We start from the raw sequence: 26748 nt of genomic DNA, 5'->3' as shown, positions 1-26748 counted from the left end.
GATATAATGGAAAGTGTGAAAAAAACCGGCCAGGTATACCTAAATCATAACTTATATCTTCTACCCACGGGGACGAAGTCGCGGGCAACAGCTAGTAAAAATTAAAAGTTGAGACATCAAGAGAAGTCAGAATTCTGTTTTATCTGTATCGTGTACAATCAAAGTCGGCCATATAACTGTGTTATGTATTATTTCTTGGTAAATTATCGGCGGCTACACGAAACTAACAATTAAATCTTACATTCAAACAATATGTATCGGTTACAATCGAGTAAGGAACTAACATAGATCTGAATCAGATAACTAGATTATTTGAATAGCCTAGATGTTATTGGGCTAGCTTCCTGAAGCCTGAAAGTTGAATACCTGGTGCTACTGACTTCCGTATGTATGTTACAAACATTTTAATAGTTATTTGTTCGATTGACTGAAATATTATTAGGGAGAATCTTCTTTTAGCATGTGTAGGTGAGATTATTGATTTTTAAACCGACTTCAAAGGGGATTTTCAATTCGTCTGTTATTTTTAAGTAAAAAAAATAATCAATAATTTAAGTATTCATCCGATATTCAGTAAGCGAGTCATTTACACATTTTCACGCGGTTTTTTTTTCTTTTTAATCATTATTTTGTACGGGATTCCAATGGGTAAAGACGCAACCCTGACTGAGGCGCTGCTTTCCTTTTGTCAATAGGCTGTATCTCATGATTTTTATGAGGCTTTCACGCTGGAAGTAACAAAGAAAAGCGTCGTAAATGCTACAAAAATTATATACTAGTCTTGTTAGATGCAGATGTTAGTTGTCACAACTAGGAAACAATGTCAACAGCAATTTCAGGTTACGCTGGACACGTTTCAATCTGCCGAGCTATTCAGGCGTGCGATAGTCACACAAATTCAGTGATCTCATCCTTCAATGACCTAGTACACGTGTTGTTTGGTAGAGTCACTTTATAAATGCATAATTAATTTATGCTCCAGCTGTGACAAAGTTGATATTAAGCGTCTACCAGCCTTCGACAATTATCCATTTCGACATCTAATATTAGTTGTTTGTCATACTTACATATAATACTATCAATATTATTAGAAGTCTCACGTTTTACTGGATACCTTTTTTCTGTTAAGGAGGGGGAATCCTCATGGACACCCACTCCCTTGGGGGAGGAAATGGGTAGTGTCAGGCTCTTACTGACTAAACCTGAACCGCCGTGCTACGTCATCCGCGTTTTTGTGTCGGTGTATGGCAATGCGTTGCAATCCCTCATACACATAGTAAGTACATTCATTTCCAAGTTTGCGAAATTTAGGAAAAGTATTTATTTACCTTTGATTATGTGCGCGAGATAAGATCGATCGTCATCATCATTACATAGAAAAGTATTATTTATGAATGGCCACCTACCGACGAGCCATGTTTCAATTGCTGAATTATAAAATTGGTAATCATTTTAGCCCTAAGCCTGTCGACTAATGACGTTAAAATAAACTCGGTGACTAAAATGATTCTGAGAAGAAATGTCTGTTTGTCAGCATTTTACATAATCGTGATATTAAACATGACTTATCTGTCGATCTTATGACGCTGTTGTTTTATAAAGAGTTGAGTAAGTTTAAATAAGGAGACCTTTGACGACTTAATTAAAAGGAGGATTTATTAAATGAAATTATCGGCGATACGGGTTACTGGCGTGAATTTTTCAATGCGCTTAATTTAAGTCCCGAATCGAGAAGCTGTCCCCAAACAACTTAACTGATATTCATGAAACATGACATCTAAGCTCACCCATAATTCAGCTATAAGACAAAACAAACTAAATGGAGATCGCTCAATCCGTTCTTGAGCCATGTTATCACAGAGAGGCTTATTATACGAAACTTAAAACTTTAGCACTTTACCTATAGTGGCGTACCTTGAACTTAAAGTTACTGATAAGCCTTTGGTGGAGTTACTTATGGTTTGCTCGTTGTTTCTTGCGTTGTCATCACCTTTTAATCTTTTCTGTTCTCTCGTCATTGTTTAGAATACCTCCGTCTTATCGCCGACACTTGAGCAGACTACACCTGTTGTAGCATTGTTAACTAGCATGTAATCTTCTGATATTTATTATTTAGAGATATTTGTTAAATTGTGATATTATTTGATTGTGATATGCATTTTTAGGAATGCGTTTAATACGTCAGCTAAGAACTTAGTTTGAACACCACATCATTATTTTTGTGATAGACGCAATTTCAACAACTGCGCTAGTCCAATAGAAGAATATAGGTAAATGTTACTGTTTTTTCTAATTTTTTTTTTATGAAATCGACTTTCGATTTGTCGAACTTAATCCTTGTTTTGCGGGGCTGTGACAAACATTTAAGTCACATAATATGTACATAAAGATATCCAGGCTCAGGACAAGTATTCGCGGATCACACAATAGCTTGCCCTAGACGGAGATGGAACCGTGACTGCTGTATCGTAGGTCGTAAGTTCGATGCCAACCAGGGCAGGCGTTTAAGTGATTATTAGGTAATTATGACCGAGTGATCTTAGATATGTTTGATAATAAATCGGTTGGGCCGTTTTAAGGTTTGTGGGATGAGAAGTTTTAAGTGTTGGAGGTTCCATTATATTTTATATTTTTCTGTATGTATTTTAAAATATATAAGTTGGTTTATGAGTTTTCTAGTACAATATGCAAGCTTTGATTATTTTGAGACTAATGACCTTTTTTTTTGGTTAGGCGGGGAATCCTCATGGACACCCGCTCGGGAAATGGGTAGTGTCAGACTTTTACTGACTAAACCTGAACCGCCGTGCTACCTCATCCGCGTTTTTATGTCGGTGTATGGCATGAGTTGCAATCTTTCATACAAGACTAGATGGCATCTCACATATTGCACCACAGCATAGAACTCCGCATCACCGTTCTGCAACCCGATTCCTACCTATCCTTGTATGAGCCTAATATCTAAAATTCCGACTTATTTAACTCAAGTGCATTTAGCCAACTGGATTAATGTGTAATACCAAAAAAAATAAGGCCAAATATTATCTCTGAATACAAAAAAACATTGTTATCATTTTCGGGCTAGGTTCCGCGTTCGTTCTAGATTGATTGCATTATTATTTTAACACTTTATTTTGCGTTTTTTGTTATGTTTTGGTAGATAGTGATAACTTGTTTCCTGGAGCTTTTGATATGTATGTTTTTGGAGTTTTTAGCAAAAATTATGGATTTTTAATCGATAGTGATGTTAAAAAGAGGTAAAGTATGTGCCTTTAATATAAGGTTGGTGACTGAATTATTCTGGGAAGAAATGTTGCTAGTGTTTGTCATAATCGTGATGTTGTATCATAACGTATTTTTCAATGAAATATCTAATAATGTGTAATATGTTTAATTTAAGAAGAAGTTAATAAGATGGTAGTTCAGTTGTAGTTAGGCGGTAATCTCAAGAACTGTTGTATCGATTTTGATAATTCTGAAAACGAGGTTTTCAATTCGCAATTTGTTTGTATCATAGGTATAAATATCGCTCAACGAAGGTACGAATTAAGCGTGGTAAAAGGAAATTTGGTAATGATATCGTATTTAATTCAATCGTATTTAATTTCAATAATAATGAAAAAAATATATCCTTAATGCGACCAAACGAGACGAGGAAAGATTTTTAGTTATTCTTGGAATAATTTAGGGTAGAAAAAATATAAATATAATTAATTAAGGTAAGTGAATAATATAATTAAGTGAATTTCCTTGTTTAGCACTATAATTAGGATTCAAATATCATTTTGGGGAAGCATAATACATAAATATGTTTATTTGGTTTTGTTCTGAAGATTATGTCATTATGTTTTTAAATAACATAACCTATTTATAATTAATTTAATTTTATACTCCAAAATATTTTGAATTAATATTCATTGTTTAATTATTTTGCGTAGTTCTTTTCTGGGGCTATTGACTTCCGATCCCCGTTCTACGGAACTTCAATAACTATTGTTCTTTCGGTGATCGAACTAAGACCTCGTGTTCGACAGGCGCGCTTACATCCACTAGATCAAGTCGGTAAACCAAATTGACTAGCTGCAAAAAGTGAAAATCCATTTAGTGCCTCAGATAGTTTATAAAAAATAGTACTTTTGTCATTTTCTTAACAACAAATAATTAGAAAGGTAAACTGCTTTTAAGCTAAGGATAAGTGGCTTGTGACGTAACGATTTCGTAAAAATACAAAATTGTGCCGTTAAGCTTGAGTTCCAGTCACTGTGATGTGATCAATGTCAGTTTGCGGGGCAAAGGGAAACATAATATATCTATCCACTATTATATATCTATATCTATACTTCTATACTTAATATATAAAGCTGAAGAGCTTGTTTGTTTGTTTGAACGCGCTAATCTCAGGAACTACTGGTCCAAATTGGAAAATTCTTTTTGTGTTGAATAGACCATTAATCGAGGAAGGCTTTAGGCTATAAACCATCACGCTTCGACTAATAGGAGCGAAGATACAATGGAAATTGTGAAAAAATACAGGACGGGTATAAATCATAACTTATATCTTCTTCTACCCACGGGAACGAAGTCGCGGGCAACAGCTAGTTAGTTTAATATACATCAATTTTATCGAGAAGGTAACTGAAAAAAAAGAATGTGTCTTCGTACCCATACACCTCATATTTACTGAACCACTTTACGAAACAAGAAAATGGTTTTTCCTTTGACGTAGTATATATGCAAAAATCCCTGAATCAATGAGACTATTTACTAATAGAATAATTGCAATTAAATTCTATCCATCAGGTAAATAAACTTACAATAATTTATCAATGCGCGTAATTTACAACTATGACATAATTTCATGAGAATAATGGATACGGGGAATTCGAATAGCTCAAAATGATTGTGTTGATGACGTCATATGCCTTTAATAGAAATATTCATAATAGGATTTAAGGTACTAAAAACCATTGAGCAGGAAAGTAGAGGGAAGTGCATCAGCACTGTACAGACTAAATCCAGCTATTTACAATAATGTAGGTAAGTATTTGATTAAATCTTTATAATATACCTTAATCTGTTTAGTCAGACAGATTTCCAAAAAAATATTCAATACGAATTTTTCACTTTATTACAATTTTAAAGAGTAAGGAAGATAAAAAATCTCTTAATGATGGTAGATAGTGGTGCTAAAAACATCACTTTCTAGTAAAAAGCGTACTGGCAAGTGACGTCACACGAGCTTTAAAGTCACACACGAAGATTGATTGTTGAATGACAAACATTTTTTAATTTTATAATTGGGTTTGTTAAAATCAAGAATTGAAATGTTATTGATAAGGTTACAGCGTATTTGGTATTTTCTTCCTTCCTCTAATATTAAATTAGAAGTTTAAATATGGATTTACCTTAATTAGCTACCTAAGGTACCTTAGCCTACCTAAGGTACTTTATGGACATGTATTGAACATAATTTGTAAGATGTGGCTATTGTATTCACACATATTTTGTAAAAAAAATTACAGGCACAACGTTTTATGGTTATCCACAACGGCTGTAAGAGGAGAAAATATACATTATATATTATAGATAAAGAAAATTGTGACGAATGTTGTATAAAATAATAATAAAAAGTCCAAGTAACAAATCGATAAAAGAAAATTAATTTTCCAAAACAGTCCACCCACCAAAGGCTTAGTAACAAGGTTTCATTTCTTCCTTTTGGTTGCGGAACCCTGAAAATCGATGAAAATCTAGTGCATCGAACCTCTATATAAGTCTATCAAACGGAAATAGATAAAACTTCATTAGTAGTAAAACTGTTATACCTGCCAGTTACAACAAACTTTAATTTCACAGAATTATCATTAGATAATTCATTTTACGATATCCCATAAAGTAAGAACGGTTATTTTAATCAATGGTCTTAAATGCTTTGCCGCGTAAGTAGAAATTAGTGATCATCAAACAGATGGCCACTGATATTCCTCACAGTACTTGCACACAAGACTTGAAGGTAAGTAAAAGCCAGCACGAAACGAGGATTAAATTCCTCAATATTTAATTAATTAATTTTAATTAAAATAATAATAAATGAGCTTTAAAAGTTAGGTTGTTGCAGTTGAGATAGAGAGTCTCTGACTGCATGGATAGCCGAGTAGTTGAGATCACCAAGCCAAATCCACTAAACGCGGCGTGACGCAAGTTCGATCCTCACGTAGGACAAGCGTTTGTGTGATCCACGATTGTATGTTCCTAGTCTTACTCTATATCTGCAAGTCTTTTGCATAATTGTGAAAGCCCTCAAGGATTAAATTACTTAATACTTTCGTTAGTTAAAAATGATAGTTTTATAGTAAAAAATCAATCGCCTTAAAAATTTGAGCTCACCAAATTCACTCCGATCGATGACCAAATTGTATCAATATTCAACCTCGATTCAAAAATGTATCCAACGCTTAGATAAGTGAGAAATATTGGAATTCTTAGTCACGGTCAATAATACGGAATGATGATTATATTTGATCATCTGTGTAGTCTGATCGTTCGCTGATACGTAATTTGCGAACCGTGTAAATGCGAAATAACTGATGGCGCTGTTATCACGTAACTGTTTTGAGCAACTGGTTGCTGTTAAGTTTTTTTGATGTTTTGTTGTTCTAAATAATAATAGTATCCTGATCGATTTTGGCCAGGGCGGTTAGTGTCGCACCAGCCAGGTTTGCAAAACATATTATAGTGCACAAGTGTCCTTACAGTGCGCTACACAGGAGCACACTCTGTTCCCTTACTCTCAAATCCCGATGGATGGCAATCCGACATGTCTGGAGAATGATTTTTCTCCAGTCGTATTGGATTGACGCAGTACCCACATTATGCGTGACGTCCAAAACAATTCGGCTGTTATATTATTTCAATACGCACACACTCGAAACTCTGTGTATCTCTTGGCTTCTCACTTGGATGTCCTACGCTTTAATCCAAAATAAAATTGTAAAAAAGTTTTGATTTGCGATACAGTTGGATTTTATATTTGTTGGTAAAACCCGTTCCTTAGAGTTGTGAAAAAATATGTGTTCAGTCACAATTTTCAAAAAGCTCAAAATACTCCAGACCCATTTTACCTCTCTAATACCACTCATCACGATTCCTCTTAACCCATACCAAACGACTTATCAAAAATAAGTACTTATGCAAATGTCACCTGCTTACAAAACTTAAAACCACATGTCAATTTGTATACAGCAATTTCAAATTCGACTTGCTCGAAAATCACAACAAATTCAAATGACTATTTGGAAAAAGGCATCGAAATAGCGATCATTCGGTAATCGCTTAGCAATCGGTTGTGAATTACTTGATAGAGCCACGCAAGCTCCCTTCACCTTGTATATCATTGCTTCGGTGTATTATATGTGACGAATTCTTTGCCGATGGTTAAATAACTGTTATTTGCAAGGTCAATTGTAGCTTAGAGAGGTGAGATCATTGGGGCAATGTATCAGGTGATGATTGTCGAATATGGGTTATTAAGTTAACGGTATGTTGTTGGTTTGGTTGAATTTGCTCTAGTTTTTTGTAAGATGTAGGTTATTTTATATTTAATTATTGAAAAAAAAAACATAGATGACAATGTTTCATCGTTTTGGTAGAATCTATGTTTACAATTTATATCGGGAAATAACGGACTTCCTTTTAGGTTTTAATCTTGTCTGGATAATGAGTCCATTCCTAAGAATGCATTCCGCATCTTGCGCCTTTAATATATTTTATCGCAAAATAAACTTTGCTCAGAGTAACAATTGCTTTGAGAATTTTGTTAGGCGCATTATTATTATAACGATAAACTCAATATTTAAAATACTGGTGAGATATTTATCTCGGCTATCGGCTAAGAAAAATTGTATGGCAGAGTGCCCTTTCTTTCAAATTTAATAAATAAAACAACATAATATTATTTACATTTTTATTAAAAAAGTTATAATTAACGACTACTAAACACAGGTACTGGCCGCGACGTCCAAACGATCACTTGTAAACTAAATTTATAACTTACTGTATAATTCGTTCTGAAGAATACTTTAATAAAATACACTTTTATGACACAACATACAAATCTTGTGTTTTCCAATTCCTATCGCCCCTTCATACATTTCACACCCGTTTTATGGCGTAAGAAGTTCTAATCTTCGTATTTATAAAAACATATCCGACATAATAATCATTTTCTTTGGTGAACTGTGAAACTTGATGAACTGTGTTTGAATTTATGGGAAATTGGGCACCATAAATTCAGAAAACCATTTCACGTTAAACGAAAAAAAGCATCAACAAAATCTGTTCATCCAGTCCAAAGTTCTGAGGTAAAGAAAAACGAATTAGGAACGTCCTTTTTGGAGTCCGCAAAAGGAGACTACGTGCAAGGGCTATACACGGGCTACACGTTCTTTATATATGTTTGAATATTTGTCATAAAAGTGCCTTTTAAAGTCCATGACTTATTTGTAAGAAGAAGGTTGTTAGTATGTTGTATAATTTTAGTAGCCCGCGTCGGCATCGTAGCTGCTCTTATTGCTGTCGTATTGTCCTGAAAAATAATGCAGAGGATAAGCATGCAAGTATTAACGTTATTTTAAAGCTCAAATTTCTGTAGACGTAACATTCTTTTAAATCTTTGAACTGATGCTTTTGATAAAGTAACAAAACTAGTTCACTTAGTTTTTCATTGATTAATGTTACAGACAAAACAACAGACATATTTTTTATTCCATTTTTCAAAATCCGCTATCAACTTTCTTGCGCTCTTTTATCCTATCTTCACAAGAGATATTCAATCATTTTTTAATTCCTATTTACTTTTATTTAGCCATTCAATTATCACTTAAGACAATATTTAAACATCACTTCTTCATCATACCTTGAGACCTGTCAGTGAGCTGCAGGCTCTTGAGAATCTCCTCTGGGATTGGTGGTGGGGTCGGCAGGTGGGCGCCTTCAGCTCTGTACCCGTTCTCATCAGCTGTGTACGTCACGGTGTAGGTGACTCCATCATCACCGATGTAGGAGTAGGAGCCGGAGACTTGGAGAGAACCTTCTTCGGGCTGAGCTCCGGGGATCACACGTCCTGGGGAAAAGGTTTTTTGTATTAAGAAACTAGTTTTTCACCGCGACTTTGCTTTGGATTTCGATTACTGCTGCAAATTCATAGTTCTTCAGCAGTCAGGAGATAATTGAAGTGGAGTAAAGTTAATTTAGAATATCAGCTACCTATTTACTTAATTTTATCAAAATTAAAGTGTTAAGTGGGAAAAAACATACACATACAAAGATTTTTTAGATTTAGACGCGACAAATTATGGATTTTATACATAAATTTAGGTTAAGAATTGCTATAGCGTAATAAACTATTTACAGAAACCTAAAAATAGGTTGACAAACTAAACCATTACTTTTCCAAAAAAAATCGCTGCATAAGATACATATAAAACCCTTCACATTTCTATCGAAACTCCAGAAAAAATTCTTTACCGAAGTAATAATTGTTGACGCAAATATCCACCTTAACCCAGGGGTTCAAATCCGATTTCGTAACGACATCTGTCTGCCTATCACTCTTACAAAACTTTATGTGCACTTGTCTTGTAAAATGATAAACAAATTCACTAGGCCCAACTACAAATGTCAGCTGTGATCCAACTTAACCTTTAATATGTAATTCCGTTCCCATTTGCTCCGATCTGGTTGTTGAAATTTCACAAATAATATTTGAGTTGATGAAGTTGTTTGTCATGTCAAAATAATAGGCCTATTTTATTTGCACTATATATGCGGAGCAAAGAACAGAATGCCTTAAACTCAGTTGTTTTAATGTCCCTATTATTGAGGGTCGGCTATCTGTCTGTAGGTCTGTTCGTCCAACCTTCCGTTACCAAAATGTATCTCATGGACCATGATAGCTAGCTAAACTTGAAATTTTCATTGAAGATGGTGTATTTCTCTAGTCGTAATAACAACAAATAAGTACAAAAAAATATACATTCATTAGTTTGACAAGTTTTATTAATTCCTCAACCGTATATCTATTCGTCTCGCGGGTTCGATCCCCGTATGACACGCGTTTGTGTGATCTACGAATGCTTGACCTAAGTCTGAGTGCATTTGTGTGACCAAAAAACAGACTTTAATTGCGACACATTTTTTTTTTATTTTGTTCATAGGATGCATAAGATTATTTGAGCTGGTTTTAGTCCACATTTCCTATCTAACTACCCCGAGGTTGAAACATAGAAATAGTATATGGTATGAGTATAATGGACCATTGAGTGGGTGATGAAAGAAAGTACAAAAGTTCAGTAAAACTTTTTCAAATTAGAAGAACACTAAGGAAATCTTGGTCTTCCACATTTAATAGTATTAAATAGAGTCATTACCCGTTTCATGGTCTGTGAAAACAATACCGCATATAACGAAGCCTATTTTACAGACGCACATTAACCTTTCTACGTACACTAGTTACTCGCGTACAACTAATTGCTTTGTGTAACAAATTTTTATTATTTTTAAATGTTCACATCACGGAGCTAATAACCATTTAGTTTTACATCTTAGACCTTTATGAAGGTCAGTTTAGGGACGATCACTTTTGTGTTTTTTGTGTTATACTTGATTTGATGTAGATGGGATTATGAATCAATTACTTGAAAATGTTTATCAGATAACATAGATTCGATATGCTTATTTTTACTGACAGTTAGCTGTGTTATTTTTACTGAAAATGATTTCGATACAATTCAACGTGAGCTCGATCAAATTAATTAATCTCTAAACAGGATTGCTACTACTATAAAATCCTTATGAAATATTTAGAACAAAACAAATGAAATATAATTAAAGAATGTGAAAATTTCAATCAAGTACGACTCTCACATTCATAATTGAAAGATTGTGAAGAAATCATAACCCGAACAAATAAAACCCGAGACAATATGAACAAGAGAAAAACTTACCAAAAAGTATTTAACACTTTCTCAAACTCACCTTGCTGTTCAGCCTTAGTTCCGTCACTGGTCTCATAGGCATAACGATAACCTTCTTCATTAATCTCATTTTCGTAGTTCAGGATTTCTGCTTGACTGTAAGCGGAAGCCTGTCCCCCTTGTCCAAGTCCTGCCTGTCCCAGACTTCCCTGTTCAGCTCCGAAGGGTGCTTGGAGTCCAGCGTTGGCTCCACCTGAAGAGCCAGCGCTGGGAGGCAGGTAGATGGGTTTGTCGAGGCGAGCAGCTGATGCCGCAGACACCAAAGCGAGGACGATGAACTGAAAAGTTTTGGAGGAGGTTAGCGTCACGTTTAGTTATTTTTAAGAATTGACTTCAGTTTTATATTTTGCGACGACAAGTGTTAGATCAGTCTTTTATGGAACAGTTATTAAAGGTTTTCGGCATCCTAAATTGTGGGGATATTATAGCGCTTATTGCCTTAATGAAGGTTTTCTGTTTCTCGGTATTATTTTATAATAATTATATAGTCTAATATGACATCCCAAATCTGGGCTATTAAACTGTGAAGTTCTTTTGTAACATGCTAGTGTCGCCCTTGGATTACCTTTCGATAGATTTCGTCGATAGGATCCGAGCCATGCAACATAAAGGCCTACAATTGCGTAATAATGCACTGACATCGGCAGGGAAAGGATTCTAGACCAGTTGGTATAAACAAGACATTAAGCACTTTAGAACTTTGACCCACTTCGGGGTACTTCAAACAAATCCGCTTTTAAAATATTCATAGTAATGATTCGGCAAATATAGTTGTTGACTTTAATGGTATAATAAAGGATGGAGTTTAATTTTTGAACGTAGACTGTGTGGTTTATGAGTTCTTAACCGTCTATTGACGTTTAACAGCTGTTGTAATCTTTGTGAATATTTAGGTACTGTATTTGTGGTATTTGATAGTTTGTATGTTTCGTTAATTTTTTTCTCCGTGCATTTGTTGGTCTAGTGCTATTTTAAGGAGATTCTAGTGTTTTGTACTATTTTTTTTTTGATAATCGTGTTTACTATGGTACCCCGCTATTTAAAGTTCACTCCACGCTTAAATACAATTTAACACTACTGGTTTGCAATAAGGTATTTATTTGAATTAAAGGGTTACAAATGCAGAGCTGTCTTGTAATACTGTAAGTGGTTCAAAAGTTGCTCAAGTTGGGGTGTTAAGAGTTTTCTCGGGCTGCGGTTGGTGTCATAACATAGAAACATCAAAAAGCTTACCACCGAGGTTTGAAGTATTATGATTGTAACTGTGGAAGCAAGACAGAGCACTACATCGCGTAGAGCAGTTTCTATTTCCCGCAGTTGCTATGATATAACTTTAAGAGGTGTTGGTAGGTCCCCAGTGGTGTTCGTTTAACAAATGCGGTTTTGAATTTAAAAGACTTGATAAGGAAGTCAAAAGAGTTTTGAAATTGGAAAGATTGACTGAAAAAAACGCAGTAACGAATTCTGGAAGTGACTCCAGGAATCATTTTTCATACTGAATGTTTAGAGTGTATGAATGAATTTGACATGAGTGATCACAAAGAAAAAAAACGGTAGAAATAGAAATGGGTGAAACTTGTTCGTTGAACGTGTTTTCGAACATAATTTGAACTAGCGAAATAGAACCCAATCGCTTGATTCCTCCAATAGAGTCATGAGCGTTAGCCTGCATTAAATTATTAAAACTTTTGTTGTTTAAAATATAAAATCCAGTGGAATTTTAAACACCAACTTTATTGGAATTCGAAGAAATGGTCAGTACAGGCTTACTTGCACGTATTAAGTAAATGTCTAAATAGATTATATATGTGTAGACTGATAAATTAAAACTTTTTTGGCAAAACACAACATAGTGAACCATCACGATTGTGACCCTTAGAGGTCAAGCAGACCGCAGATGTTATCACAGAAACAGTTAGGTATTTTTACATCATTATATAACGCAAATAGAAACTTTGGGTTAAATTCTTTTGGGTTCCGTACCCAAAAGTAAATACCAAACCCTATTGTTAAGTCTCTGCTCCTAACCGAAATTTCGTGTATCCGTCTGTGACAAATCTATCTCAGTAACCATGTAAGCATATAATAAGCTAAGCACTAGAACAGCTGATGATAAGTTCCTGTTGCGGCTAGAACCACAAATAAAAATCGAGTTTAAAGGAAGGCAACGTGCTCAACGGTCAGAAATTTGATGGCTTAATTTGTTTACAATTTCGATTTTCGTAAGAATGTTTGTTCGGAACCGTCAGATTCGTGAAGGCGGCACGAATTTGACCGATTTTTTCAATGATTTCATTTAATTTTTCTTTGCATGACGTAACTTCTCGTATTTCTGAAATATATTGATATTAAGGGAGGTTATTAAAAGTTTGTACTGAATGTAACTGTTCCGTAGTCTTTGTACTAGTTTGTACCCTTATCAAGGACAGGATCGATCTGAAAGGCTAACGATCACAATTAAGATCTATTGCTATTTTGCAGAGTTGTAAATGGTTAACGTATTGTAAAAAATAGAATTATACGGTTTAGCGTTAATTATTTTTTATCTAGAAATATATTTACGGCTTTGCTGATTGTTGATGTATTAGCTAGCTACAGTCAGTGGACATTTTCACATATTATGTACTAGCTGTTGCCCGCGACTTCGTCCCCGTGGGTAGAAGATATAAGTTATGATTTATACCTGCCCTGTTTTTTTCACTTTTTCCTTTGTACACATACAATTTCACATTGTATCTTCGCTCCTATTAGTCGCGGCGTGATGGTTTATAGTCTAAAGCCTGCCTCGATAAATGGTCTATTCAACACAAAAATATTTTTTCAATTTGGACCAGTAGTTCCTGAGATTAGCGCGTTCAAACAACAAAAAAACAAACTCTTCAGCTTTATATATTAGTATATAGATTTTGGACCCTGTTTAACAACTAATAGGTACTAAAAATAATGATTGAGCTTAAGCAAATATTGATACGGTCATTTAATGGCTGTCAATTTTTTGACATTTTCATTGGCCTATTTATACAGAATCCTAACTTTGATAAGTTGTAACTCCTACCTGAAAGGTTTTACATTAAAAATAAAATTTCATTTTTTTTTAGTTTTGACTGTAAAACTACGAGCAACTCCTCCAAAATTTTCAATTGATATACATAGATAGATATACATATATGTAGATATTCTTGCCTTTTATCACATGCAATGCTCAAACAGCAAACCGTGATAGAAACTATTAAACTATGCAATGTAAAATAATATATTTGGAAATCTATTTGTATTAATTTAAATTCACTACAAGTACTACAGATGGATGTTATTCTGTCAATTTGGGACAATCGTGACGATTCAGGAATTTATGAGCGTGCCAATAATAATGTATGTAATATAATATTGACATTTGTACAACGTTAAACTGTGGTAAGTAATTATAAACGGTGTTAGTGTGATTTGTCGAAAGAAGGATCGGTTTAGTTTGTTTCTGATTTTAAGGCTGTTGCTCATGAATGGTGATGGCTAGAGAGTTGATTTTTAATCTGTTTTTTTTTTGTATTTGTATTTCTGTAGTTGATTTAAAAAAATGGATTAAGTATAAAATTAAAAATTAAGGTTAAGCAACGTTTGGTATGGTCATAAATTTGATGGGTGACCATTTTTTTCAATATTATATTGAGCCCTTTTTTCAGTTTCGGTTTTTTCGGTTGTGAATTTGACTAGCACTTGTCTAGTTTTTTTTTGACAAAAATGGTTTTTACTGATTACGTAAATAAATATAGTCATGAAAATTTAAATATTTGACGTTAATTTTTTTCTTTTTTGTTTGCCCAACGCGAAGATAATTTTAAAGCAGTTCAAATTATTTTATACGCAGCTAAATAAATATGACCCAAATATTTAATATTTCGCTCTAATAATCAAATCCCTCGATTTTTTATCTCAAATACGATACAAAATAACGTCAACAAATTCCTTATCACCGAACAAAAGTCCATCACTTTCGAAATCACTGTTAACCATCTAACACTTGTCTTGCACAAACTAACACAATAGAAATCACTGAACAAATTAAATAAACAAATGAAAAAATATACTAACGAATTTCATATTGGCTCTGTCTTGTTACGAAGATGCAAGGGAAATGTGACTGTATTGTGAATCTGCCGTATTTTATACCAAAGCTAACACAACCCAATATTCTGAATGATATACATCCAAGTAACATTCAAAGCTTAACTCTTCTGTTTACTTACACAAAGAAATTTCTACCTTAGGACTTGGTAGCTAAAGTTTAAATTGAATTGATGTCTATTGGTATCATCTGCAAGGACTATATGATTTTGTTGATCTGTAAGTAAAATAGCAAGTACTGGTGACCTTCGGATTCTTTTTTTTTTAATTTAAAATGTTTTGACAAATAGGTTAATTAAATACTTCTTTATAATTGAGTAATTCAAAGACTGGTTGGTTTCTTTCATATTTTTTTAATAATTGGCTTTTTTAAATGCGGTTTTTTCTGCTATAGAATTTTGATGGGTTAAATTGATTCTGACTGACATTTTCTATCTAAATCCGATGTGTAATGTTTATATGACTTCCATAATAGCTGTAATACTGTAGTAATACGTTATGTAAGAGCAATATCTAGATAATTGTATGCGCATACGCAGATCGCGGAGTTTAACGATCTTGAATTTATTATGTTTACTTTAAATTTGAACTTTTCGTCGTTGGATATAATTTTACTTTTGTGGTTAATAAATTCAGAGTCAATTTGAAAAACCGTATTGATATCAAAAACTAAAAGTTACATATAAGTGGATGCAAAAAGTGTAATTTTGGTAAATATTTTAGAAAAACATAACATTGGCAATATAATAATCAAACAATAACAATCTTGCAATGGTCTTTAAAGTACTGGACTATTTCTTGTAGCACGTTATAGCACGATGTATGTAACTAATTTATCTAGTAGACCTTTTCACAACCTGATGATGATCAGACATCTGACCCTTAGAAAAAGGGTTCCATTTTGACCCTTCTGGTACGACCCTAAGAAACCCTAAGAAACAACACCAAACAGTTACATACCCATCTTTCATAAGTCACAACGCTTACATCGCGTGCACTCCTTTACTCATAAACACTATTATTAGAGTTTTTTAAACACAATTCAAATGTCAGAACATCGTTTTAAATGTTATCTTACTTTTACACAAACACTATAATAAAGTTAGTTGTTGGTGTTAATGTAAGTATTACTTAATATTACAAAAGATTTCGCCTTATGAAGATTATGATTAGAGGGTCTAACAACACGTCTTAAAGTGTTATTATGGTTGTGGAAGCGAGAGAGCAATATACGGTGTAGAGCGGCATCTTTTTTCCACACCATGTAATTATTTATTTTGAGTTAGGCCTTCTTTATTTTTTGTTACTTCATAAGAGAGCTTACATTATAGTTGTTACGGAATGTGAATTAGGTGTGTTTTTATTTTAAATGTGTTGATGGAGGTGTGATCCACTATTTGACGACGTCCGTGGTCGAGTGGCGAACGCATCGTTTTCAAGGTGTCACTAGCTCTGAGGTACCGGGTTCGATCCCCGGTCGGGTCAATGTAAAAATTAACATTTCTACACTGTCTCGGCTCTGGGTGTTTGTGGTACCTTCGTTGTGTCTGAATTCCATAACACAAGTGCTTTAACAACCTACTTTGGGTTCAATTTAAAATACTTTATTTACTACCAATAGAAGTACTTGCTCTTTCTCTCTGATTTGAGTTTCATTTATTTGAAGTAAAAGGCTTTTTAAAAGTTTCATTAATTTAGTTTCCTTTTTAAAGTTTCGTAACTAAAAGGTAAAGGCTAAATCCTATTATTGAGGGTCCGCTGTCTGTAAGTTCGTCCTTCACCAGGCACTATCTTATAAAGCGAGACCAGTAGACAATTGATATCTTCACAGATGATGAATTTCGGTCTATTTGTCACCCAATATATTTTTCTTTAACCTATTTGGACATAACACTGAGTATCGCAAGTCTCGCTCGCAATTGAACGATTTAATTCAATTCAATTCAATTTATTTGCATACAATAACATGGTACAGGTAGCGAATTAAAAAAAATAGATTCTCTTTAGTACTATGCATCTCTGGGCAACTATGTCTACCAGTCTAGCTTATCAACTCCAAACAGCCTTCAAGCTAAAGCAATGCTGTCGTGTGCAGTCCTATGTTTACGCAAAGCCTCTTAAATGTCATCAATTAAATGTAGAGCCCTTAAAATACTCCTAGCATTTGATTTTACAATTAGTCGTGACATCCAGTGGGCTGTTGTCCCAATTCTACTTGTTATATTACGTCACTGTGTAATAAGTACTTATTTCAGTATTTCTTAAAAAAAAATGTGATTTTGAAGTATGTAGATCCCGTGCTCAGGGTGCCATACACAAACGCTAAAAATGGGTCCCTATGACTGAGGCTCTTCTGTTTGTCTGTCTGTCCGTCTGTCCCTCAGTCTATCACCAGTATCAGAGTATCTCGTGAGCCTATATAGTTGTTTTTGTTCTAAAAGATGTCCAGAATAAGCAGCGGCCGGTATTGTCATTAATTAGATGTGGGCCCAATGTTTTTAGCTTTTCGGTTTTCAATTTTGAATAAAATCTTCTTGGTAGCGAATCGGATTCAAGTTTGACCGGTATCTTCAATACACCTAATATTTTCGCTTTAGTTTCGAAAGTTTTCTACTATCCCCACTAAATGTACTGATAAGTACCATTCACACTTCGACGTTATTGTATCTGAAGATACCTTTACTCCAATCTAGCTCAGATCTATCAATTATTTTAAACTAAGAAGCCTACCTTATCTTGCTTAGTGCATAGGTATCCTGACCTTGTCCATATAGCATCTCAGTTATAATCTCAGCTTTTTGCACCAAGGACTAGAACCCACTGACTTCATTGACACTGCTTGAATATTTGGCTTTTTGTACTATTGATTCTAAGTTGCAAATAATTATGCAGATGTTTGATATTGAATTGAATTGATATTAACGGTAAGGTTGGAATTGTGTCATCGATGATTTGATTGTTATAATTATTTAATAATACCGCATGAATCCGAATCGTCATTCGTGCTAAAGGGATTCGAACCTACGACTTTTGTTTTGACAGCCCAACAGTCAATTTCAGGTCAATGAAACAGAAAAAGCTTCCTAAACCATAATAATTATTACTTTAAGACGTGTCGATAAATTACGGGAAAAACTAAATCCATGAATTTGCTTCATCCATTTTTAAGATTACAAGATTAGATCTGAAACTCAGTCACATGGACATGTTTCACTTCCAACACACCTATTTTGACGTCTACATAAAATCAAGCTAAGAAATCGTGACATGAACTATTTCAAAATATTTCTGTCTAGTAATTGAAATAAAAAATCGGTCACGTGCGAGCTGGACTGATAATGTCGGTTCTCTACAAATAGTCTAATATTCTTTAACCTACAAATCGGTTCACGCAACAACAAATAAATTTTGGTACACTTAAATTGATTTTGTCACCAACCAAAAGCAGCAAAAATACTTAATCTGTCAAAATTTTAACTGCCTAGCTGTGATGGTTCATGAGATACATACCAGTGACAAATGGACCGAGCATAATCAAATAGCGTTCAGTTTTTACCCCTTGGATACGGAATCCTAAAAAAGACTACTTCTACTAGAATTTAACCTTAATTTACATATTCAAACAAATATTCTCGATGAGGAAATTAAACTATATTTATTTATGCACTATCATTAACTCATGGCAATAAATTAAAACTTCAATTTGTAGTTTCAGTAGCTATTACTTCGTAACGGATGTCACGAACTTATTAAGATTTAACACAAGCGCAATGAAATGATTTGAAGGCTTACTTTAAATGAGGTGTGACCTTCAATAGGCTAATATTTGGAAGGGAGCTATTGCTTAAGTGTGCTAATTTTATTAGAGTACTGGGATAGTGCAGCGACTCTGGTTTTAGCAGAAGTACGGGCCAGGGATGTTTTTAGTTGGTGGAAGTCCGTCAAAATGTCCCCACGTCGCCCTGCCCTCGACATAGGTTGAAGCCATTAGCGTTTCACACCGGAAAAAAGGTAGATTCATATCAAAGTGATGTGTGATATCTCGATTGCCTTAAGGGATAAACATTTGTTTAATTAACAGCCCCTCTTGACAAGCAAAATCATAATATAAATACAAGAACTTACTAATAAAAATCTAGAATAATGAATTGTGAATTAGAATAAAACGTTATTTTAAAAGTCTTAAATTACAGTACAAAAATTGCCATCAAACAGACCAGGACTCATCAATTTAAATCGATTGCCACTCGAATCGATAACAAGAATATATCGAATAATATTAAAATGTTAAACTTGACATATTGGCATTAATATTTATGTCCATCAATATATCTTCATAAGTGAGCTTCCTATGTCGTTCGATTTTTGTTTTATATTTGTATAGACTTAATTGATTGTATATCGATATGTTTTATCGATTCCGTTGATTAACTCGAATAGTGTTCTCGGCGTTTACGAATATTGGTGTTTATTGGTATTTATATAAACAATTATCGGTTGCTATTTTTGTGAAGATTGTTAATATTTTATTTGTTTTTGTAAAGAATTTTGTTAAAAATATAAGCAATGCTTACTTAAAAGCAGTTTTCGTTTAATAAAAACAACCCGTACCGAGTAGTACCCGTAACAGTAAAAACGGAATTCCATATCCGATTTTTTTCTGTCTGTTCGTCATCTGAATGTATTAATAAACGTGATAGCTAGGCAGTTGAAGTTTTAACAGATGTTTTTAGATTTTTTTTTTTTTGCCGCCTCTATTGCAAAATCCTAAAAATAAAAATTGAGGTAAAGCAAAACTTGTTACGACAATGAATTTGTTGGTGGCTGACAAATTTATTTGCCTTTCAACCGATTTGCCTTCTTGTAGAGAGGGCTGCAACTTACTAATTACTCGCGAGAAAACGATACTTACAACTTTATATAGGTTAAATAAGAAAATTCAAACAAACGGACCGACAAATTCCTTAATTAACATGTTTTAGGTACATACGTCCGGCACTTCACAAGTAAAATTTATTATACCCAAAGGTTGACTGGTAGATAATGCCTCGCGGCATTAAGTCCGCCTTATGTACCACAATTGTACGTAAAAGTTTAAATAAATAAATAAAATGTATTATCCTACTCATTAGTCTACATTGCAAGGTTAACCTGTGCAAGTCTAGTTTTATTACTTATATTTATGTCATTACTAATGGCGTTAATAAATTGGGATCGTCATGGTTACGGATCAATAAATAAACGGGAAAATGACGTGACTGATATTAAAGCTTTTGATTGTTCGTATAGCCTAGAGGTTGGTGGTTGAGGTCGTGGCGCGAGATCCTTCTTCGCGTAGGTCAAGCGTTTGTGTCATCCACTATTTCTTCTCCTGATTCTTTGTGCATGTCAATTGAATGTAAGTGAAACCCCTTGCGACCCCTTTCGCGAAAGAGATTCGACTTCGCCCTGCGTTCTTCTTCAGGGCCTGCCGCCAAGTCTCCTTTTATTCTTGACCACCCAGTTTTTGGTAAATACAAATTATTATTTGAAACTGCCCAAAAGCTTGAAATATTAAAAATACTGCACTTTGGCATGGTGACAATTAAAATTATGTGCGTGGATGAAGCTACAACTAGCTTTGACTGTTATATTGGTCATAACAAATATATTCATCATCGTGTTTCTCTCGAAAAACAACTTTAAACGCTGATAACTTCAAGCCTCCCAGACCCGGCGACTTATTCTCTTGACCTTATCCCAAATATTTTATTTGGCGGCGCAACATGTCTTCTTCTACCATACTTTTCTATCTGACGTCATCTCACAAGAAACACTCAAAATACGTTTGCAATTTCCATTCGTGACTACACTAATACGATGTAACATTGCTTGTACCTCCTTTGCAGAAAACCTCCAACTGCACCAATCAACCAATTTATAAGTATGGAATAATGATTAACTACTTTTCAAATGTTTGATTAAACGTGACGAAATATTTCATACTCACGCACTCATATAATGTGCTGATATATCTTTGTCTTATAAAAAAATATGATTTATTGCTTTCTATGGTTGTTTTTGGGTTAAAGGTTAAGGTGAGGTTCTATGGTGTGATAATTAGACTGGTTTTGTAATTAGGTTATTATACGATCGATAATTTGGGTAAGTAAATTATGTGATTAGATTTTTTGTAAGAATCTTGAAGTGGTAGCGTACACTTGTCTAAAGAAATTCGAGTGTTTTTTTGGATTTTTTTCAGAGTATTGACACGTGTATTTATCGGGACAGCCCGACTAGTTTCGAACCCAAGAGGAGTTCTTAATCATTAGCTGACGCGGCAGCGGATTTCATTAAGAATTATCCTCACGAAACTCCAACTTTTTTCTTAAATATCGGGCTCTAGTCACGTTAAATTCAAAGCTTAAAACATGCAATTACAACAGAAGAACCAATTTCTAAAAAAGTCTAACCTTGCAACTTTGAACCAATTTGTAGTAATGACAATTATTTCTTGATTTCTGCAAGTTAGACGATTGGCCTTGGACTAAATAGCGTGCAGCATCAATTATAATATGCAAGCATACGTGGTTTGATTTACTTGATACACCTACTTTTACGAGAATACACATTACATAGAAACGAAATTATGAAAACGGGACATTTACATTTGAACATGACTATTTTTTGTATGGCCTACGGACGACAATGGTATTGAACGGAACGACAACGCTTTATTTTCTAAATACTTAAAGGCTAACTACTGGGCAAAGACGTTTTTATAATAGTGAAGGCCGGAGTTTACTGCTATCTGGAGCTAGATGTTTTCAATATTATGAATACAGGTTTCCTCCGTCAAAGGGTTTCAACCTCATAATATAAAGAGCCGTAATACAAAAGGTCGATTATAGTCAGTAAGACTCTGATAATCCTTTCCCCTCAACCCAAAGCGGGACAGCCATATGAGATTTCCCAGGCGAACAAAAAGAAAACGGATTCCGAACAATTTCTTTACTGTTTGTCAGTCTAAGACTAGGTTTTGCCTTACGTACAACCTAGAAAAATACAGACTTGTACTTGGGGTACTTGGGGTTGTACGAGGGTGGGGGTCAACATTAGGTTCAAACTTCCATCTTTTTGTGTAGGTTCGAATCCTTATGTAAACCCATAATTAATAACCCCGTTTGGTCATTTTAATTACATCAGTGCAAATATTAGATCCTTAATTATATAAAGAAAATCAAGAGGTCACCGGCTAATCTCAGGTGCAAATAGCTATTAGCATTTGCTAATTGGAAACACCTAATTATAGTTCGAATAATATTTTAATTGGTATTCTTAAATTATTAGCTAACTTTAGAATGTGCATTGAGTAAGTTACAACATGAAATTATTATGTTTAATTTGCAAATTCGTTGATAATTACTTATGTCATTAAAATAAAAAGTTAAGTTAGATATGAAACGCCTTCATCAAGTTATATAAAGTGCAAAAACAAGATTAGCTAATTTATCAAATTTCAAAAGGTGAGATTGTGCTTAATTAGTATTTTTATAATGTTTTAGATTAGTAGTTAATAGTGGCCGTTGGATTTTTTGACTTTGACTACTCCGCCACATTATTCATAGACTAGTAGTATTCATATTGAACTATTCGCTCGGGCTTATTCAGTTCGATTAGACGATCATCATCAGTCCATTTATAATTTGTTCTTTCGAAGTTCTGGTTCTGTTTTATTTTAACAAAATATCTCTTTTACGGTGCCAAAAAAGGAATGCTTGTTTATACATTCAAGCCCAAATCATAGAAGCATTTGGTTAGTTTGGAGACTGCAGCCAAAATATAAAATGTATGCTTTAATGGAAATGATAACAGCTGTTTAACTCTTACATATTAGAAAACTCTAAACCGAAAATAAAAAAAAAAAATCTTGAAAAGTTTAGTAACAGGCATTCTTTAGTTTTCACAATACTACCTTAGTATCAAAACACAATCGTAGTTCATTGTTGCCACTTCGATCCCAGTAAATAATGTGAATAATGTATAAATTACCGATGGTGACGCGAAAACCCAATTTGCAAATAGCAGCGTGATATGTGAAGGGGAGATGAACACGGCTCTTCTGTTGTATGTCATACTTGTTAGGACATCTGACTGGCTTTGCTGTTACTACTTGCATCAGGGTAGAAAACAATAGGTAGAATTAGGGCTTTTGATTTGGTCTTTGAATTTCATTTGAGTATTCTCAGCATTAAATTTTCCAAGGCTGATCGCCTATCGCTATCAAAATTAGAAAATGATTTATAATACCTGTGCGTGTCCCTTATCATTTGCCTGGTTTAGCACTTTTCAGTTGATGATGAATAATGAGACGGAATTTCATTTAAAATAATAAAAGCCTTTTTTATAAAGTTTTGTAATTTTAAATACTGATATATCTGGTAAACTGATTAATCAGTCGATCGCAGTTTTGCTATAAGAGGATTCCACTTGACTTTCTGTTTAACAAAATATTAGTTATTCTACTAACAGCAATACAACAAACACCTACCAATTTCTCCTACATTCCAGCAAAATCACATCAAAATTCGTCCATCAGTTTCTGAAATTACCAAAAACAGACACACAAACATTTCCATTGGTACCGTTTAGTTATACTCAAAGCTATGTTGAGTATGTTATCGGATCTTCACACCCGTTCTGTTGGGGCTTAGCACAACAATAGGAAATCGTGTGGGCCTTGACTTAACGCCTTATAGTATCAACCTGTGATATCGGCATTACATTTTTGTGAAGGATGTTAGGTTGGAATTTATAATTTGGAGTTTATTGGTATAGATGGTAAGTTGAGTAAAACTTCCTATGATCCTATTGAATTATTGAATGGAAAAAAATAATCGTGAATTTTGATTTTAATAATTTTCAACTATGCGGCGAAAGAAGGAAAAACGGAAAGACGGACAGGCAGTGATGCCTCAAGTGGGCCCTTTTTGCCCTTTGGGTACGAAACGTAAAGTTGCATATGCAGTGAATAGCTATAAAATCTGTTATATTTTTACCCCGAATTTGAAATCTTTAGACTAATTTCAACTCTTTTTTTAGTGATTAAAAATAACACGACTCTCAATCCACACTAACACATTCATTAATTAAAGTACCAGCTATTAAAGTAGTGCTTACAAAATACCTAACATTTATACTGCATTTACTGATTCTCATTGATATTAACCTGCCATTAAATGCTTTCATAGCAATCAAAAATGTCACCGTACAATCATAAACTTCGGTGGCAAAAAGCTCACGTTTTCCAGTCAAACAATTACCGTATGCGGTAAAACCTTTTACTATACCTCACTGCAAGCGAAACTAAACCTATTTCTCGAAGAATAAAGTCCAATTTCCAATGACGATATTTTTTTAATTTTACGGATGTTCATGTGGTATGCTTAAATGTGAATTGGATTTTATGTGTATGACGATTAGGGAGATTTTCGCTTGTGTAGTTGTAAGATGGTTTGGTGATATGACAAAAGGAGAATTGCGCTTTGTTTGTAGCATGTTTAGGTTGAGTTTTATTTGTCTTGTAATGAGATGAACTTTAGATACGATATAGAGCACATGCCACTCTAAGGTTGGTCCGGAACGACACGCTCTATCCGTTGAAAACTTTATTAAACCTTGGATTAAATGATATTTTGTTAGACTCTGGTATTTCATAGTCACGTATGTATTTAATATTCTGTGCATATAATAATGTGAAAGTAAGCAAGCTGTTAGTTAAAACAACACGGGACATAAGAGGAGGGTCTGTTGAAATCACTTCTCTTGGATTACAGTTGGTTCTTAAACTGAAGCGTGGGCTATTAAAATAGAAATATTTTAATAAAAAATCAAATCCGTGTTTCTGAAGGCACGTCAAATTGTGGGCGTGAATAATGTATCTTTGACAGTTGATACTGGTATTCAGAAGCTAGAAAGTCTGACAACCAGGCTAACGTCTAACAGTCAATTCGTATCGTGTTGCCCAGATTGTCTCTGGGTCTTAGCTGCATCCGGTTAGGCTGGAAGCCGACCACAACATTGTTGAGAAAATGCTAGGAAAATGATGATGATGAAATTAATAAGTACTTTTTAAGTACTAAGAACAGTGCACAGCACTCGGATTCGCCGTTTACTGAGTGCACTTGCCTTAATTTCTTCAACAATGAATTGATATTAGTGATTACTAAGGAATATAAATTTACCTTGCATTTCCATAGAGTTGAAGGGCAACAGAAAAAAAGGCTTTTCGACAGAAACAGAAAACAGAAAAAGTCAAAGGAAGGAAGAGAAAGGAAGGGACTAAGGTTGGTTTGCAGTTCTGTTGCAGTCATGTCAACTGCGTTCGAACTGCAAATTTGCAGTTGGATTGCAGTTGAAGACAATCCGTCTGTCTAGAGCCAAAGATGAAAATCAAATTTTGAAGTCTTTCCTTTTGTTTTGGCGTTTCTCTTCAGCCTCCAGTCCAATCGGAAATAAAAGCATAATAATGCGAACTCCATTCTTAATATAGAATGACCACAATCCTTCAACTTACATAACTGCTTATTTGCTTCTAGAATCCCCGTTATTAAACTAACAACGCAATGAATATTGATAGTTTAAGTTTGAATCAATATCTTTGATTACAGGGAAGCGTTTCATCCGCTCATAGAATCTTCTGTATGATTACTCATTCTTATTTAAATGTCTAAATATTTGAACTTTAGGATTAACAGTTATATTATAGGTTGTGGAGGTCAGGATGCAGTCGTTGCATGTATTTTTTATCATTCCACAACAACAACGCCATTTAATCTCAAAACGAGCAAAACTTGTTTCATGAATACTAGACAAATGATAAACATAGTAATTTATTTTTAAATACACACCTAGATAAATTACACCAAGACACAGAACGAATGATCCTGCTCATCACTCAAACATGTGTCCTGGGTGGGAATCGAACCTACGATCTACCGTATACAGTATTCCGTATACCTACGGCCATTAACCAAGAGAGCAACAGGCCTGTCCTATGAAATAATATAAATCAAACCCAACATGACTCAAGACGAGGCTTCACAGGTTTCACAACATACCACCCGTTAGACGAGTTCAATATCTCTCCAGGGTCAAGTATTACAGCCTTCCTAATATTCCACGAGATCGTCCACTTTTGCCCTATTTAACATCTACTTATAAATTTCCTTTGATCATGTGCCAATTTTATAGAAAATCATTCATTCATTTTATATACATCTAAAGCCCTTATATTGTGTTGGAGGGTAGATGATTCGAAGTGATATCTGTTAACCATTTTTATTAACCTTTGATTTTCATTTTTGTCCCTCTGATTCAGTTACTGAGTTTTTTAGTAGCTTAATCACCACATCCCCTTTATCATCTTTAGATAGCAGCACATACTTGCGAAATGAACTAAGTTTAGCAATAGCGATGTATTCTAAGACAATGCCTAGCTTACATCACCTTTAGCAATCTAGAACAAAAGTCCTTGCCTTCCATTCATTACTAATTAAACAAGTTTAATTCAATTATCAACAAACTATTGACAGGTCAGCCATTTTGATTGCCG

The 26748-nt window shown here is 34.2% G+C and overlaps 2 protein-coding genes across 2 annotated transcripts; both read right to left on the bottom strand.

Annotated features, from left to right (window-relative positions):
- Nucleotides 1-8455: 8455 nt before the first annotated feature.
- LOC113501303 (cuticle protein 2-like) lies at nucleotides 8456-9158 on the bottom strand (the record flags this gene model as incomplete). The annotated part of the gene is made up of 2 exons (XM_026882418.1): nucleotides 8456-8584; nucleotides 8915-9158. Coding segments are annotated over 2 exons (294 nt in total), but the record flags the coding sequence as incomplete, so codon positions are not given.
- Nucleotides 9159-10812: 1654 nt separating this feature from the next.
- LOC113501294 (pupal cuticle protein 36a-like) lies at nucleotides 10813-11347 on the bottom strand (the record flags this gene model as incomplete). The annotated part of the gene is made up of 1 exon (XM_026882405.1): nucleotides 10813-11347. A coding segment is annotated over one exon (348 nt), but the record flags the coding sequence as incomplete, so codon positions are not given.
- Between the last annotated feature and the right edge of the window lie 15401 nt (nucleotides 11348-26748).

Source organism: Trichoplusia ni, chromosome 2, assembly GCF_003590095.1.
Source record: "Trichoplusia ni isolate ovarian cell line Hi5 chromosome 2, tn1, whole genome shotgun sequence".
Taxonomy (NCBI): Eukaryota; Metazoa; Arthropoda; class Insecta; order Lepidoptera; family Noctuidae; genus Trichoplusia; species Trichoplusia ni.
Note: the sequence above shows the minus strand (reverse complement) of the source record. Positions and strands in the feature narration are given on the sequence as shown.